We start from the raw sequence: 16,662 nt of genomic DNA on the forward strand, positions 1-16,662 counted from the left end.
GGAAGCAAGCCAGGTGGATCATTATGGAACCTACTAACTAGAGAGATCCACACCATGGATTGCTTCTCCCTGTGATGTAATACAGAACAAATAGTAGTACACTACACAGTAGTATTTTGTGGAGGGAGACTGTGCCATCTAGAGGAAAGTTATAAAGCTGTTCCTTGAATGAAATGGAAGTCTTCCAGCTCTCTTATTAGGCAGCTGATATGGAAGATCTTTTTGAAAGGATTGCTTTTGCCCTTTAAAACAGTCCAATATGTACAAAATACTCATCATGTCAGCAATCTTAAAAATAGCAATTAAGGTTGCACAGTCTGTTTGCGCCAAATTGGTGCTGAAGGATCTGTTCAGCTTGGTTTCAGCAAACGGAGAGGGACCAGTGTCTATCTGTCTGCAAGCTTCCATTTGTTCATGGCATATCCATTTCTATTGCACCATAATGGACCAAAACACATGGCAGTACTCAACACTCAAAATAATAATCTGGTCCTTGACCAAAGTCAAAATGAAGACAAACAAGAAGTGTGGTAGAATTCCATGATTGATGGGTTGGTTGTCTTATAATACTGAATCCAGAATGACTCCAAAACCAAATTGGATTAATAAAACATATGCTTTACTTCATTTTCAACCTAGAATGGTGAACCTTTTTCATCCAGAAAACCAAGATTTAGGATGGATCTACATTGCCCTATATCCCAGGATCTGACCCCAGATTATCTGTTTTGAACTGGATTACATGAATTTACACTACCAGATAATCTGGGATAAATAGATAATCTGGGATCAGATCCTGGGATATAGGGCAGTGTAGATCCAGCCTTAGTTTCTGAGGCCCCTTCTACACTGCCATATAAAATCCAGATTATCAGCTTTGAACTGGGTTATATGGCAGTGTAGACTCATATAATCCAGTTCAAAGCAGATAATATGGATTATCTACTTTGATAATATGGATTATATGGCAGTGTAGAAGGGGCCTAAGAAGTTCCTGAGACCAGACTCTGTGATGAGTGCAGAGGTGAAGCTACTGGGAAGAATGAGGGCACTGCTCCACAATAAGAATATTTCCTCCCAATAAAATTTCCAGCATTACAGAAAGAGAAATACTGAAAATTATTCAGAGCTATAATACATGTATTTGCAGCTTTGCCTGCCCATTTTCTTTGGATGACTAAAGTCCCTTCTACACTGCCATGTAATCCAGATTGTAAAAGCAAATAATCCACATTATCTTCTTTGAACTGGATTATATGAGTCTACACTGTCATATAATCCAGTTGAAATCAGATAATCTGGATTTTATATGGCAGTGTAAAAGGGTCCTGAGATCATTAGCTATAAATCTCACTTCTCCCGCTTCTGCCCTGCTGAATAGCTTTCAATCACGTTACATATATATGATTAATTCCATTTCATTTTGTAGATTATTTATGTCACATCTGTCACATCACTCTTCTGAACTATCTTCACTCTTTATGTGTGGGGTAGCTTTCAATTTTACCATTAGTTCACCTTCTTCTATAGAATTTCATTCCTCTAATTGAAATCTTCTATATCACAATATCATCTTTCACTTGATTGATCTCAAATAGAGTCTCCAGGACTCTCTGACTTCAAATTATTTCAAAATTCTATGTACAGAAACAGAGGGGATGTATTTCACAATGACTAAGGATAACTGGCTTACTTATATGGCATATGGCAGCCATACGGCAGTACCCACCCAACACACACACATCACTGGAGTGTTTGTGAACAGTCCTGTATGGCATCTGGGCTATTCAACCATCTATAGATAATCAACAGTAAAATTGATACACAAGGTAATATGCATCTGAAGGCATACTTTGCAATTTATACTTCTGGTTAGATGCAGAGAAACATATAAATGACAACTTGACATAACCACTACATACCTCTTCATCAGATGTGAATTTCTGCACTGTTTCCAAGTTATGGAAGAAACCTAGTCGGTCTTCCCTGCTATTGTAGTATCGTGTACTGATTTCTTCCAGCCGGTTAAGCTTAAAGAATTTGGAATGGCATCCCACTACGTGTTTATTCATCGTGGATCCACAAATCATTGAATAGGCATTGGCCCCAATTTCTCTTGATTGTTGTCTGCATTAAAAAAAGATAAACATTGTAAATGTTGCTATAAAGGTAAATTTAGGACTCAGAAAAAGCGAAGAATCATCAGTAGCCAGAGATAAATTTTAGGTACAAAAAACTTTATTTCACTCCTAGGATCCAGTAAGAAATACAGGCAGTCCCCAAGTTACAAACAAGATAGGGTCTGTAGGTTTCTTCTTATTTGTTTGTAAGTTGGGACAGGTACATTTTAAAAGTGTATATATATATGGGGCAAGTTTGCTCTGGATGCATAATTGGTGGGGTTCAGTTGCTCTCTGGCTGTAGGGTGAACTACAACACTGACTATGGTGAGTCAGTCTCCTCAAACCCCTCCTGTAGGTTGGGTTAGTCATGGGAGTTCTCTGTGCCAAGTTTGATCTAGGTCTGTCATTGGTGGAGGTCACAGTTTCCCTGGTTGTGGGTGAACTACAATTCCCAGAAAGGAAGGTCACTTCCCCCTCCCCCCCCCCCCAAAAAAACCCCTTTAGTAATCTAATTTCGGCATATCAGGTATGTGTGCCAAGTTTGGTCCAGAACCATTGGTGTTTGGGTTCACAGTGCTCTCTGGATGTAGGTAAACTACAACTCCCCCAAATCAAGGTGAATTTTCCCCAAAGACCTCCAGTATTTTTCGCTGCTCATGGGAGCTCTGTGTGGCAAGTTTGGACCAATTTCATCTTTGGTGGAGTTCAGAGTGCTCATTGATTGCAGATGAATTATAAATCCCAGTACTTACAACTTCAAAATGTACAGGCCAATTCCACTCAAAACCAACCAGTATACAAATTTGGGAATATCAGGTATGCATGCCAAGTTTGGTCCAGATCCATCATTGTTTGGGTTTATAGTGTGCTTTGGATGTAGGTGAACTATAACTCCTCTAAATCCCTCCAAAGATCGCCAGTATTTTTTGTTGGTCATGGAGATTCTGTGTGCCAAGTGAGTTCCAGTTCCATTGCTGTTGGAATTCAGAGTGCTCTTAGACTGCTGTTGAACTATACATCCCAGTACCTACAACTCCTATAAATCATGGTGAATTTTCCCCAAACCTCTCTAGTAGAGTTGGGCCCGAGTCCTGTTTCATCTGTTTCCTTCGTGGTTTTGTACTGTTCTGTCCATTTGGATGACATGGAACGGTACAACCCCCTCCGGAACGAAAGAAGCAGTAAAATGGGAGAAAAAAAAGGGGGAGCGGGGAATGGTGGCCATTTGGTCAGCTGATTTTCAGTGCTTGGCTGTAGGCCATAGCTGGGAGGACCTACAGCCCAGCGCCGGACACTCGATGCTCGTAGGGCCAGCTTGCAGGGTCTTATGAGCAATGAGCGCTCAGCACTCAATTGAAGGCCCTGTGAACCAGGCCTACGAGCCATTGAGCTCTAATGCTCTTAGGCCCTGCCTGTCAGGCCTACAGGCGTTGAGCGCTCAGCTGTAGGCCCTGCCTTTTGGGCCTACGAGCATTGAGCCTCGGCGCTCGACTGTAGGCGTTGCGAGATAGGCCTAAGAGCATTAAGGACTCACTCACAGGGTCTACAGTTGAGCGCTGAGTGCTTGACATTCATAGGCCTTGCCTATGGGCAGTATGGTGTTTGTGGAGGACATTGGCAGGGCTCTTGTACATGTTCATGGTGCTCTCTATAACCTGAACTAACAAGTATCCACTAATAGAATAATAACAATGTATTAGATGTCATTAAACATGATGAATGGTAGTTGCGCTCACAATGAAGTACACTTTGTTTATTTTCTTGATTTTTTGTAAAAGATGAGTACACCCCTGATCCACAACTGGTTTCAACTACCTATAGTCTTCGTCACTCCATTGTGAATGCAACTACCATTTATCATACAGTGAATGCAACCATTTAGGATGTGTAACCATTTATCTGACATTTATATTCATTTATTGTAATAATGCAATGTTTAATGACATCTATATACATTGTTATTATTCCATTAGTGGGTACTTGTTAGTTCAAGCCCTTGGGAACCCAATTTTTCTTATAACGCTCTATAACTTGCAGTGTCATTGGTGGGAGGGCCTTTGATGTCTCCTGAGTAGTGGAAGCTATAGTTATTTATGGAGGCAGGAGCTTGTCTGTGTAAGTGGACACCCTAGCACATACACACATACATATTTTCACTTTTAGTGTAGAACAGGCATGGGCAAACTTGGGCCCTCCAGATCTTTTGGACTTCAACTCCCACAATTCCTAACACTCAGTAGGCTGCTAGGAATTGTGGGAGTTGAAGTCCAAAACACCTGAGGGCCCAAGTTTGCCCATGTCTGGTATAGAAGATAAAATTTAGTACAATTGTGATACATTTATAATACAGTAAACGCATTATTCTTTTTAATATCTACTATGCATTGCACTCTTGACTATACAGTAGAGTCTCACTTATCCAACATTCGCTTATCCAATGTTCTGGATTATCCAACGCAGCAATGTTTTTGTAGTCAATGTTTTCAATATATTGTGATATTTTGGTGCTAAATTCGTAAATACAGTAATTACTACATAGCATTACTACGTATTAAACTACTTTTTCTGTCAAATTTGTTGTATAACATGATGTTTTGGTGCTTAATTTGTAAAATCATAACCTAATTTGATGTTTAATAGGCTTTTCCTTAATGCCTCCTTATTATTCAACATATTTATCCAATGTTCTGCCGGCCCGTTTAGCTTGGATAAGTGAGACTCTACTGTATATATATATATAGATGAGATAGTCCAATAGTGATACATTTATAATACAGTAGACATTTTGTTCCCTTTAGTATCTACTATGCCGATAGGCTGTTAGGAATTGTGGGAGTTGAAGTCCAAAACACATGGAGGGCCTAAGTTTGCCCATGCCTGTACTATGCACTGCACTCTTGTCTATTTTTCTATCATTCACCTTAGTGCCCTTATCATTTACATTCAATCTACAGTGCAGACGCACCATGAGTGTTCATTCGGATCCACACTTGCCTCTAAAAACTGCCTTGATAGCCTCTTGGGGCAATGCAGAGAGAAGAAGTGAGTGCTTGGGGAAAAGAAAAATACAGTAGAATCTCACTTATCCAACATAAACATGCCGGCAGAACATTGGATAAGCAAATATGTTGGATAATAAGGAGAGATTAAGAAAAAGCCTATTAAACATCAAAATAGGTTATGATTTTACAAATTAAGCACCAAAACATCATGTTATACAACAAATTTGACAGAAAAGGTAGTTCATTACACATTAATGCTATGTAGTAATTACTGTATTTACGAATTTAGCGCCAAAATATCACAATGCATTGAAAACATTGACTACAAAAATGTGTTGGATAATCCAGAACATTGGATAAGTGAGACTCTACTGTATTTTTTCTGTCAAATTTGTTGTATAACATGATGCTTTGGTGCTTAATTTGTAAAATCATAACCTAATTTGATGTTTAATAAGCTTTTCCTTAACCCCTCCTTATTATCCAAGATATTCGCTTATCCAAGCTTCTGCCGGCCCGTTTAGCTTGGATAAGTGAGACTCTACTGTATTTCTATCATTCCCCTTAGTGCCCTTAGCATTCACATTCATTCTACTTCATTCGAATCCATGTTTACTTCTAAAAATTGCTTTGATAGCCTCTTGGGGCAAAGTGAGCGCTTGAGGATAAGAACAATACTGGCATCCAGCGGAATAAAATAGGGAAAGGGTTTTGTTTTTGTTTTTGTCCGGAGTAACTTCTGGAGTGAGAGAATTGGCCGTCTGCAAGGACGTTACCCAGGGGACGCCCGGATGTTTTGATGTTTTACCATCCTTGTGGGAGGCTTCTCTCATGTCCCCGCATGGAGCTGGAGCTGACAGAGGGAGCTCATCCGCGCTCTCCCCCGGGTGGGATTCGAACCTGGCAGCCTTCAGGTCAGCAACCCAACCTTCAAGTCACGAGGCTTTTATCCCCTAGGCCATCGGAAAGTCCATACCCAACAACCTGCCGGTAAACTACAACTCCCAAGAGCCTGCTTGTTTGCTGACGGAGGAGGAAGAGGCGTGGATTGTTGTTTTTCCCGCCCGGACATGTTTGCGACTGATCCGGGCCTCATGAAAAGAATACTTTACTAGTATTGAAGTCCATGAATTGGTGCTAATTTAAGGGAAACCGGGAAATGCAGGAAGGAGAAGAGGCTTCCGTGCGCTGCCCGGTGTGCTCGGCGGCGCTGCCAGCCGTGGCGATTAACGCACATCTGGACAGATGTTTGCAGCAGATGAGCGAAGGGGCGCCTCCACAGCAGCAGCAACCTTGCAATAAGAAGATGCGCCTCTCTGATTTAGAAGAGGAGCCAAGCGGTTCCTCGCAGCTCTTCTCCCTTTTCCGCAAAGGGCGCCACTCCGGAGGAAAAGGGGAAGAAGAGAAGCCGGGTGGAGGAGTGGAAAGCAAAGCCAAGGTCTCGGCGCCGGAGCTGAAAGGAGAGAGCCTGGCCCAGAAGCTGGAAGGGAAGCCCTTGGCGGACAAGCTGCGGCCCAACTCCTTGGAGGAATACATGGGGCAGCACAAGGCCTTGGGGGAGGAGACCCTCCTGCGGTCCCTTTTGGAAGCCCACGAAGTCCCCTCCCTGATCCTTTGGGGGCCCCCGGGCTGCGGCAAGGTGAGTCCACTCCCAGGGGCGCCTAGGTAATGCGCCCAGAAACAGTTTCTCTCTTCTCCCCTTCCGCACTTGACAATCTGTACCGCCCTGAGTCCGCTTTAACTACCAAGGCAGTGGTTCTCAACCTGTGAGTCCCCAGGTGTTTTGGCCTACAACTCCCAGAAATCCCAGCCGGTTTACTATCTGTTAGGATTTCTGGGAGTTGAAGGCCACAAAATCTGGAGACACACAGATTGACAACCACTGCTCTAAGGCAACCTCCAATGGAATCCTGGAGTGTTTACATTCATAGATTCATAGAGTTGGAAGAGACCTCATGGACCATCCAATCCAACCTCCTGCCAAGAAGCAGGAAATTGCATACAAAGCAGGCCTGATAAAGATTGCCATCCAGTCTCCTTATAGAATCACTAGCTGTGTCCGGCGCGTTGCTGTGGCGAAATATGTTGGTATGGGAAATAAAGTATTGAGGAACTGGTGGTAGTTAAGGTAAAGCAGGGGTCCCCAAACTAAGGCCCAGGGGCCGGATGCGGCCCTCCGAGGTCATTTACCTGGCCCCCGCTCTCAGTTTTATAATATAATATATTGTATATACATATAATATTGATAATAATATTATAATGTAATACAATATAACACTAATAATAATACCATATAATAATATTATATTCTATATTACATATAATATTACTAATAATATTACAGTATAGTGGTATAGTTCAATATAGTAATATATAATGCTAATATTGTGCTATGCTAATAATATAATATATTGTATGTAGATATAATTTGTAAGCCACTCTGAGTCCCCTTTGGGGTGAGAAGGGTGTGATACAAATGTAGTAAATAAATGCAGTAAATAAATAATAAATAAATAAATACATTTTTGACTTAGGCTCGCCCAAAGTCTGAAATGACTTGAAGGCACACAACAACAACAACAACCCTAATTAACTTGACTATCTCATTGGCCAGAAGCAGGCCCACACTTCCCATTGAATTCCTGATAAATGTATGTTGGTTAAAATTGTTTTTATTTCTAAATATTGTATTGTTCTTTCATTGTTCTTGTTGTTGTTGCTGTTTTTGCACTACAAATAAGACATATGCAGTGTGCATCGGAATTTGTTTGTATTTTTTTTCAAATGATAATCCGGCCCCTCAACAGTCTGAAGGATTGTGGACCGGCCCTCGGCTTAAAAAGTTTGAGGACCCCTGAGGTTAAGGGTAAAGGTTTTACCTTACATTAAGTCCATTATAAATAGGTTATATAGCTGTGTGGAAGGGCCTTGAGTCTACACTGCCATATAATCCAGTTAAAATCAGATAATCTGTATTTTATAGGCAGTGTGGAAGAGGCCTAAGTGAGGCCTAACTCTGCCTGTACCCTGGGCTGAGTGGGTTGCTAGGAGACCAAGTGGGTGTAGTTAGTGCCTTCTAACTGGCAGTGATTGGATAAAAACAATTATTCCTCTCCCTCTAATTAGGACTTTATTTTTCTTTTCTTTTTGTTGTATGAACGTAGAGGCATGGATGAGAGGTTGTGCTGCCAAGTTTAGTGTTTCTGGGATGTGTAGTTTTGTTTTTTTTGTCCTAGGCTGAAATTTCATTACCCTTTTATATATATAGATAGAGCTGGAAGATATAGATATAGATGGCCTAGGGTAGGGGTCCCCAAACTACAGCTCGTGGGCCACATGCGGCCCATTGGAGCCATTTATCTGGCCCCCGCGGTGGACAGTATAACACAGCAAATGAGATATATATGCTGGATTTCGAATCACAAAATCACAAGTCGAACACTTCCCAAGCGTTTGGGACTGTGTAATGCATTATTATTATTATTATTATTATCATCATCATCATCATTATTAACAACATTGAGGCTGGGTGGACATCTGTCTGAGGCTGGGTGGACATCTGCTTTTGGTGCATAAAGGCAGAAGGCGGTTGAACTAAATGGCCCAAGGGATCTCTTCCAACCCCCTTTATTATTTTTATGATGATGATGATTATTATTATTATTATTAGCATTGAGGCTGCATTTGTTCGTATTTTGTTTTTTTACTTCAAAATAAGATATGCATAGGAATTTGTTAGTTTTTTAAAAATTATAGGCCGGCCCTCTATCTGAGGGACCATGAACTGGCCCCCTGTTTAAAAAGTTTAGGGACCCCTGGCCTAGGGGATAAAAGCCTCGTGACTTGAAGGTTGGGTTGCTGACCTGAAGGCTGCCAGGTTCGAATCCCACCCAGGGAGAGCGTGGATGAGCTATCAGCTCCAGCTCCATGCGGGGACATGAGAGAAGCCTCCCACAAGGATGGTAAAACCTCCATAACATCCGGGCGTCCCCTGGGCAACATCCTTGCAGATGACCAATTCTCTCACTTCAGAAGCAACTCCCGTTGCTCCTGACACGAAAAAAAAAAGTTGGAAGAGACCTCACAGGCCATCCAATCCAACCCCCTGCCAAGGAGCAGGAAAATTGCATTCCAAGCACCCCCGACAGATGGCCATCCAGCCTCTGCTGAAAAGCCTCCAAAGATGGAGCCTCCACCACACTCTGTGGCAGAGAGTTCCACTGCTGAACAGCTCTCACAATGAGGAAGTTCTTCCTAATGTTCAGGTGGAATCTCCTTTCCTGTAGTTTGAAGCTGTTGTTCTGCGTCCTAGGCTCCAGGGCAGCAGAAAACAAGCTTGCTCTCTCCTCCCTATGAATTCCCCTCATATATTTGTACATGGGGAGCCCCGGTGGTGAAGTGTGTTAAAGCACTGAGCTGCTGAACTTGCAGACTGAAAGGTCACAGGTTCAAATCCCGGGAGCGGAGTGAGCGCCCGCTGTTAACTCCAGCTTCTGCCAACCTAGCATGTTTGAAAACATGCAAATGTGAATAGATCAATAGGTACCGTTCCGGCGGGAAGGTAACGGTGCTCCATGCAGTCATGCCGGCCACATGACCTTGGAGGTGTCTATGGACAACGCCGGCTCTTCGGCTTAGAAATGGAGATAAGTACCAACCCCCAGAGTCAGACATGACTGGACTTAACATCAGGGGAAACCTTTACTTATTTGTACATAGCTATCCTGTCTCCTCTCAGCCTTCTCTTCTGCAGGGTAAACATGTCCAGCTCTTTCAGCCACTCCTCGTATAGCATGTTCTCCAGACCCTTGATCATTTTAGTCATCCTCTGGACACATTCCAGCATGCCAATATCTCCCTTCAATTGTGGTGCCCAGAATTGGACAGTATTCCAGGTGTGGTCTGACCAAGGCAGTATAGAGGGGTAGCATGACTTCCCTGGATCTAGACACTATATTCCTATTTATACAGGCCAAAATCCCATTGGCTTTTTTCTCTGCCGCATCACATTGTTGGTTCCTGTTTAATTTGTTGTCCATGAGGACTTCAAGAGCCTTTTTGCACATACTGTTGTTGAGCCAGGCATCGTCTCCCATTCTGTGTCTTTGCATTTCATTTTTTCTGCCTAAGTGGGGTATCATGCATTTGTCCCTGTTCCACTTGAGCCACTCACTAGAGGAGCTCTAGCTGAGAATTCCAAGGCCCCATCCATACTGCCACATAACACTATGTAACACAGTTTTTGTTCCTGGGTTATCAATGTCATTTCCTTATCGGACCTATTATCAAAAAATGGAAAAGGTTTATTAACTTGCAAAAAGCTTTGTTTAGCGGGATATCCTGCAGCACATTTTGCAATAGTTTTTCAATGTGTTGTTGAAGATTTTCATGGCCGGACTCATTGAGTTACTGTGAGTTTTCCAGGCTGTATGGCCCTGTTCCAGAAGCATTCTGATGTTTCGCTCACATCTATGGCAGGCATCCCCAGAGGTGTGAGGTCTGTTGGAAACTAGTCGTGGGGTTTATATATCTGTGGAATAATGCCCAGGGTGGGAGAAAGAACTCTTGTCGGGACACAGCATATTATTTGAGAACACAGAAATGCTAGACCACTCTAACAACCACTGTGTCAGACTACGTAGAGAAGCTATTGAAATCCACAAGCGCGTGGACAATTTCAACAGAAAGGAGGAAACCATGAAAATGAACAAAATCTGGCTATCAATATTTTAAAAACTCAAAAATCAGGATAGTAAATAAAGAACAACACTTAAAAACAGGGGAATTCCAGATAAGAAACAATCAGAGCCAGCTAATTACCTCCCAACAAAAGATTCCCCCAGGCAGGAAGCAGCCAAGCTTTGAAGCTGCAAGGCTATTCGGTGTTAATCAAGGCCAATTGCACCATTCATACTTGCCTCAAACAGACAAGAGTTCTTTCTCCCACCCTGAACATTCCACAGATATATAAACCCCACTTGCCTAGTTTCTAACAGACCTCACAACCTCTGAGGATGTCTGCCATGGATGTGGGTGAAACATCAGGAGAGAATGCTTCTGGAACATGGCCCTACAGTCTGGAAAACTCACAGCAACCCAGTGATTCCTGCCATGAAAGCTTTCGACAACACTACGTAACACAGTTTTTTGTTCCTGGGTTATACATGTCATTTTCTAATCAGTTCTATCATCAAAACATGGGAAAATATTTATTGAGCTGCAACATGTTTTGTTTTTGCAGGACATCCTGCAGCACATTTTGCGATAGTTTTTCAATGAATATCTCATGCCTTCTCAAGCAATTCAATGTAGTTTGTGACAGCCACAACAATGACTTTTGAAGCACTGTTAAACAGAACGTAACACTTTCAAACCAGGAACAGAACAATTTTTCAAATTTTGTTACATAGTGTAATGCCAGTCCAATGCTTTTAGATTGCATTATATGAGCATACACTGATTTCACTGTAGATGGGACACAAGACACTTCCCCAAATTACAAATCCAAGGAGTCCATAGGATATTACTATGGCAGTTAAGGTGTAATCATAGTGCTATGATTGTGTAAAAAAAATTAATGGGCTTCATGGAATCATAGAGTTGAAAGGGACTCCATGGGCCGTCTAGTCCAATAATTTGCCATGCAAAAACACAATCAAATACTCCCTACAGATGGCCATCCAGCTTCTTTCAGATTTTCCAAAGAAGGAAACCCCACCACATTCCCCGGCAGATATTTCACTGCTGAACAAATCTTACTGTCAGGAAATTCTTCCTAATTTTTAGGCGGAATCTCTTTCTGCAGTTGAAATCCATTGCTCTGTGTCCTAGTCTCCAGAGCACCAGAAAAACAAGCTTGCCCCCTTTTCAATGCGAGATCCTTTCCAATATTTAAACATGGCAGCCTTTTCTCCCACAAGGTAAACATGCCCAGCTCCCTGACCCATTTCTTGGCATCCAGACCTATGATTATTCTGGTTAGCCCTTCTCTGGATGTGGTCCAGCTTGTCAATGCCCTTCTTAAATTGTCGTACAAAATCCTGGGTAGCTGAGAAAGTAATACTTTTACTTTATGATGGTTCAATAGCCATAAACTTTGTTTTCTGAATAAAATTATTTTAAAGTATTTTGTACAAAACTACTTTCAAGCCTATATGAAACAAATATATTTTGTGTGTAGACAATCTTCTACATCCCACGTTGTGTGCATATATATGCAAATATAGGGGTTCCAAAATCCTTTTTTTTTTTTTTTTTGCAATTTTTGCTTATAAGATTTCCATTTTAACTACAGTAGAGTCTCACTTATCCAAGCTAAACGGGCTGACAGAAGCTTGGATAAGCTAATATCTTGGATAATACGGAGGGATTAAGGAAAAGCCTATTAAACATCAAATTAGGTTATGATTTTACAAATTAAGCACCAAAACATGTCATACAACAAATTTTACAAGAAAAAGTAGTTCAATACGCAGTAAAGTTATGCTGTAATCACTGTATTTACGAACTTAGCACCAAAATATCACGATATATTGAAAACATTTACTACAAAAATGGCTTGGATAATCCAGAACCTTGGATAAGCGAGGCTTGGATAAGTGAGACTCTACTGTATCTAAAAGATGCATTTCATAAGCTCACTGTGATGATGACAGTCTGTATTAATTATGTGTTTATTGTGTTGTCAAAGGCTTTCATGCCGGAATCATTGGGTTGCTGTGAGTTTTCCGGGCTGTATGGCCATGTTCTAGAAACATTCTCTCCTGATGTTTCGCCCACATCTATGGCAGGCAACCTCTGAGGATCCCTACCATAGATGTGAGCGAAACATCAGAGATTGTTTCTAGAACATGGCCATGCAGTCTGGAAAACTCACAGCGACCCTATGTGTTTAGTACTCACATTTATATTCTATTTTTCCTTCAATTAACTCAAATCTGATGAGAATTAAAGACCAAAACTACTGTTTTTCATTGCACACTTCCCCTCCTTTTTTTACAAGAAAAATGGGAGGGGGGTAAGACTATTATGTGTTGATGATTATTATGCAAGAAAGTATGGTGTTATAGGCTGATGTTCTTTTTATTTATTTTTGTACCTCTCTATGGAACCTCATTTTAGCAGCTAGCTTCCTCATGTTCCTATGTGTTTGTTCCTCTGTGAAAAGTTATAATAATTAAACTGAAGCCAAGCTGTTTTTTTACTTCCCTCTCCCTGGGATAAGTGCAGGCACTGTGCCTGAGCAATCCAAATACTGTACCAATGAGGTTTAATGGAGAAGTACAAAATAATATTTTGATTCTTAATACAAAGAGCACCAGACTGGGAAAACATATAATTTGGATCCCTAGTCCAGTTTATAAGCCTTTGAAGTTTGAGAGTTCCCAAACAAGTTACGTCTGAGTAAATTTTAAAGCCAAGCATCAGTTGGAGGACTTAACAAAGATCCCTGGTGTCTTAAGTAAACAGACCCTTGCTGTTTACATGGAGGTAAATTTATGTTCTCAGGTTTTTGTTTTGTTGGGGGTTTTTGTGTCAAGAGTGACTTGAGAAACTGCAAGTTGCTTGTGGTATGAGAGAATTGGCTGTCTGCAAGGACTTTGCCTAGGAGATGCCCAGATGTTTTATGTTTTACCATCCTTGTGGGAGGCTTCTCTCATGTCCCTGCATGGGGAGGGAACTGACAGAGGGAACTCACCCGCTCTCCCCAGATTCAAACTGCTTACCTTTTGGTCAATAGTCCTGCTTCTTTGCGGAAAAGCTGGGAGTCTGGATTCCTTCTATGCTCATCTTTTACCAGTTCTTCCCTGCACAAGCTCTTACTTATATAATAGCCTTAGCCCCCATCTATTCTGAAACTTTTATGATTTCCTTAGATCTTTTCACAAAATGGCTAAATTACTCTTTTGTTAACTGGCTGAAGCCTGACTCATAGTTACTGGAACATGACACGGAGTGACATTATTATACTAAGCATATGATGATACACAGTCGGCACTCAGCATATTAACCATGGATTAAAGATGCAATTTTATACAGCCTTGACTGGGAATAGGCTAATGGAATTGTACTGTCAGGGATATTTAGGATTATTCTCTAAGTAGCATAACATCATGAGTTTGTGTGTGTGAATGTGAGATGCATGTGCTCCAAACCCAATAAACACTCTTACTGGCCTCTGAGTGATGCAAAATACATTCCTTTTCCTTCACAGTCTTACCATCACATGCCATTCTTTGACTTGCATAATAGCCAAACCTAAAGTAGAGGGACATACTATGTGCTTTGGGATCTAACTAGTGTGCTGTACAACTATATTCATGACTTCATAACTAGTTTATTTTTATGTGGCACTATGGTATTTCATTGCTGTGTCTGTGCTGAATTTTGACGTCTGTCACATTTCTTTTCTAAACTCTGACTAAATGTTTTCCTGTATTGGATGACATAATCTATCTTTACAGAAACTTTTGGGGGATTAAATATAAGAACAGTACCGATAATTGAATTGGCATATATATTTCTGTATAAGTCGATCTCATGTACAAGTTGAGGGCAGATTTGGGGACAAAATTAGGTATTTTAAGGTGACCCATAGGATAAGATGAGGGTCTTTCAATTGAGAGTGAAAAACACCAGCATTGCTTCTGGTGACCAGCTGCTTCTCCACACTGCTGTCCAGACATACAGAAAGTCCTTTTACCGCTCTACTCAGAGAGTTTAATTAAGTTTTGGGGTAGTATTAACTCCTGCCAAAAAGGAACTACAGTAGAGTCTCACCTATCCAACACTCGCTTATCCAATGTTCTGGATTATCCAACGCATTTTTGTAGTCAATGTGTTCAATATATCATGAGATTTTGGTGCTAAATTCATAAATACAGTAATTACTACATAGCATTACTGCGTATTGAACTATTTCTGCCAAATTTGTTGTCTAACATGATGCTTTGGTGCTTCATTTGTAAAATCGTAACCTAATTTGATGTTTAATAGGCTTTTCCTTAATGCCTCCTTATTATCCAACATATTCGCTTATCCAACATTCTGCCGGCCCGTTTATGTTGGATAAGTGAGACTCTACTGTATTTTCTTCTCTGGCAGGCTATAGTGGCAAAAGACAAGCGCTTATCCCAGGAGAGTGTAAAAGAAACGTCAACCCCGTCTACTCTCAGCATACCTATGAACAGTGGCATCAAAGATTCACCACTGCCATTATCCCATGCAGGCATTCAAAGCAATGTTCAGTGGAAAAAAACTGCAGTTTTCTCATTGTAATATTTTCATTTAAACAATGAAAATGGTTTCACATCAGGGCTGTAACCAAGGGGGGGAGGGTTAGGGGTTCAACCCCCCCCCCCTTGAAAATTTTCAGGTTTAAAAAAAACCTGGTTTACTCATGAATTTTAACTGGTTAACCAAGTCCCCATGAGTGTCCACTTAAGTTTATCTGTCTTGAGTGTACACTGAAGTTTATCGATGGAGCCCAATTTGTAAATTATTTTGCGTTGTGGAATTACTCTTCATGATTCACTAAAAAAAAGTTTCAAACTGCCCCCGAAAAAATTTTCTGGCTACGGCCCTGTTTCACATGTATAATGTTGTAGGAACATTAGCGATATATTCCTCCTCCTAGGAGTACAGAATGGACACTGAGTTGAACAACTAAACAAAATTGCAACTCTTGAGCTAAATTCAGAAATGTCAGTTAGGCTGCTAAATCCCGAATTAATTGTTTCATCATCTTATTTCCCACCCCATACTTTTAAACAACATGCAGATGCTGTTAGGCCTTCTGTAATTTGTTATTAATTCTAAGCTTTGATAGAAAGTTCAGAACCAATTGGTTATTTTAATTATATTGTGCAGCTTGAACCCAGCAAATCACTTGTGAATCGTAAAGGAACATCTGTCCATTAATGAGAAAAGCATCTATCCACATAGGGCTTCCACACATACACTGTGGAACAAAGGGACTAAAAAGCTTGGGTTGATTAGTCATGTAGATCATAAAGGAGCAATATGGGCTAATGTGACTTGCATGGCTAACCTCTATAGAGATTGGGATTGCTGATCCGCTATAAATGAACCTGGAGACTGGCATCAGAAGTGTGTCCAAGGACAAGCAATATGACCCAGTGGGCATCGATTTCTTCAGCTTGTGTGCAAATTAATTTTTTTCAAAGGAGGTTTCCATGACTGTCTCTCTAATGGTCCAGCTGCTTGAACATAAGCTTGCAACCCGAGTAAGCTGTGCTATGATTTATGACCCTTTAATGGGCGAGAGTCAGATTTTTGCCTGTCTGCCATGAAGCACCCAATTTTAGTCGAGAGAAATAGCAAGGGCACATCTACTGCTGTAACCCAACCGCTGAATAACTTGAGGTCTGTAAAGGAACTTGGGAGCTTCCATACTGAACATTTGATATTTGCAGATGGGCTAATCTTACCTAACTAGATATGTTGTTTAACACACTTGCAGAAGGGCTACATAAATGAACGTCATGCATGTTAGTACTTTAAGAAAAATCACCTGT

General features: G+C 41.1%; 2 protein-coding genes across 3 annotated transcripts in view; one reads left to right on the forward strand and one right to left on the reverse strand.

Annotated features, from left to right (window-relative positions):
- The window catches only part of mylk4 (myosin light chain kinase family member 4), a 124,150-nt gene that overhangs the window by 86,858 nt on the left and 20,630 nt on the right, over positions 1-16,662 (reverse strand). For both annotated transcript variants that reach the window (XM_062977678.1, XM_008117973.3), the window contains exon 2: positions 1,923-2,127. In XM_062977678.1, coding sequence (XP_062833748.1) covers positions 1,923-2,127 — 205 coding nt within the window. The remainder of the gene's footprint in view (positions 1-1,922; positions 2,128-16,662) is intronic.
- Positions 6,119-16,662, forward strand: part of wrnip1 (WRN helicase interacting protein 1) — a 56,999-nt gene continuing 46,455 nt past the window's right edge. Inside the window, exon 1 of the mRNA XM_062977680.1 lies at positions 6,119-6,764. Coding sequence (XP_062833750.1) covers positions 6,285-6,764 — 480 coding nt within the window. The 5' untranslated portion in view covers positions 6,119-6,284. The remainder of the gene's footprint in view (positions 6,765-16,662) is intronic.

Source organism: Anolis carolinensis, chromosome 4 (assembly GCF_035594765.1).
Source record: "Anolis carolinensis isolate JA03-04 chromosome 4, rAnoCar3.1.pri, whole genome shotgun sequence".
NCBI lineage: Eukaryota > Metazoa > Chordata > Lepidosauria > Squamata > Dactyloidae > Anolis > Anolis carolinensis.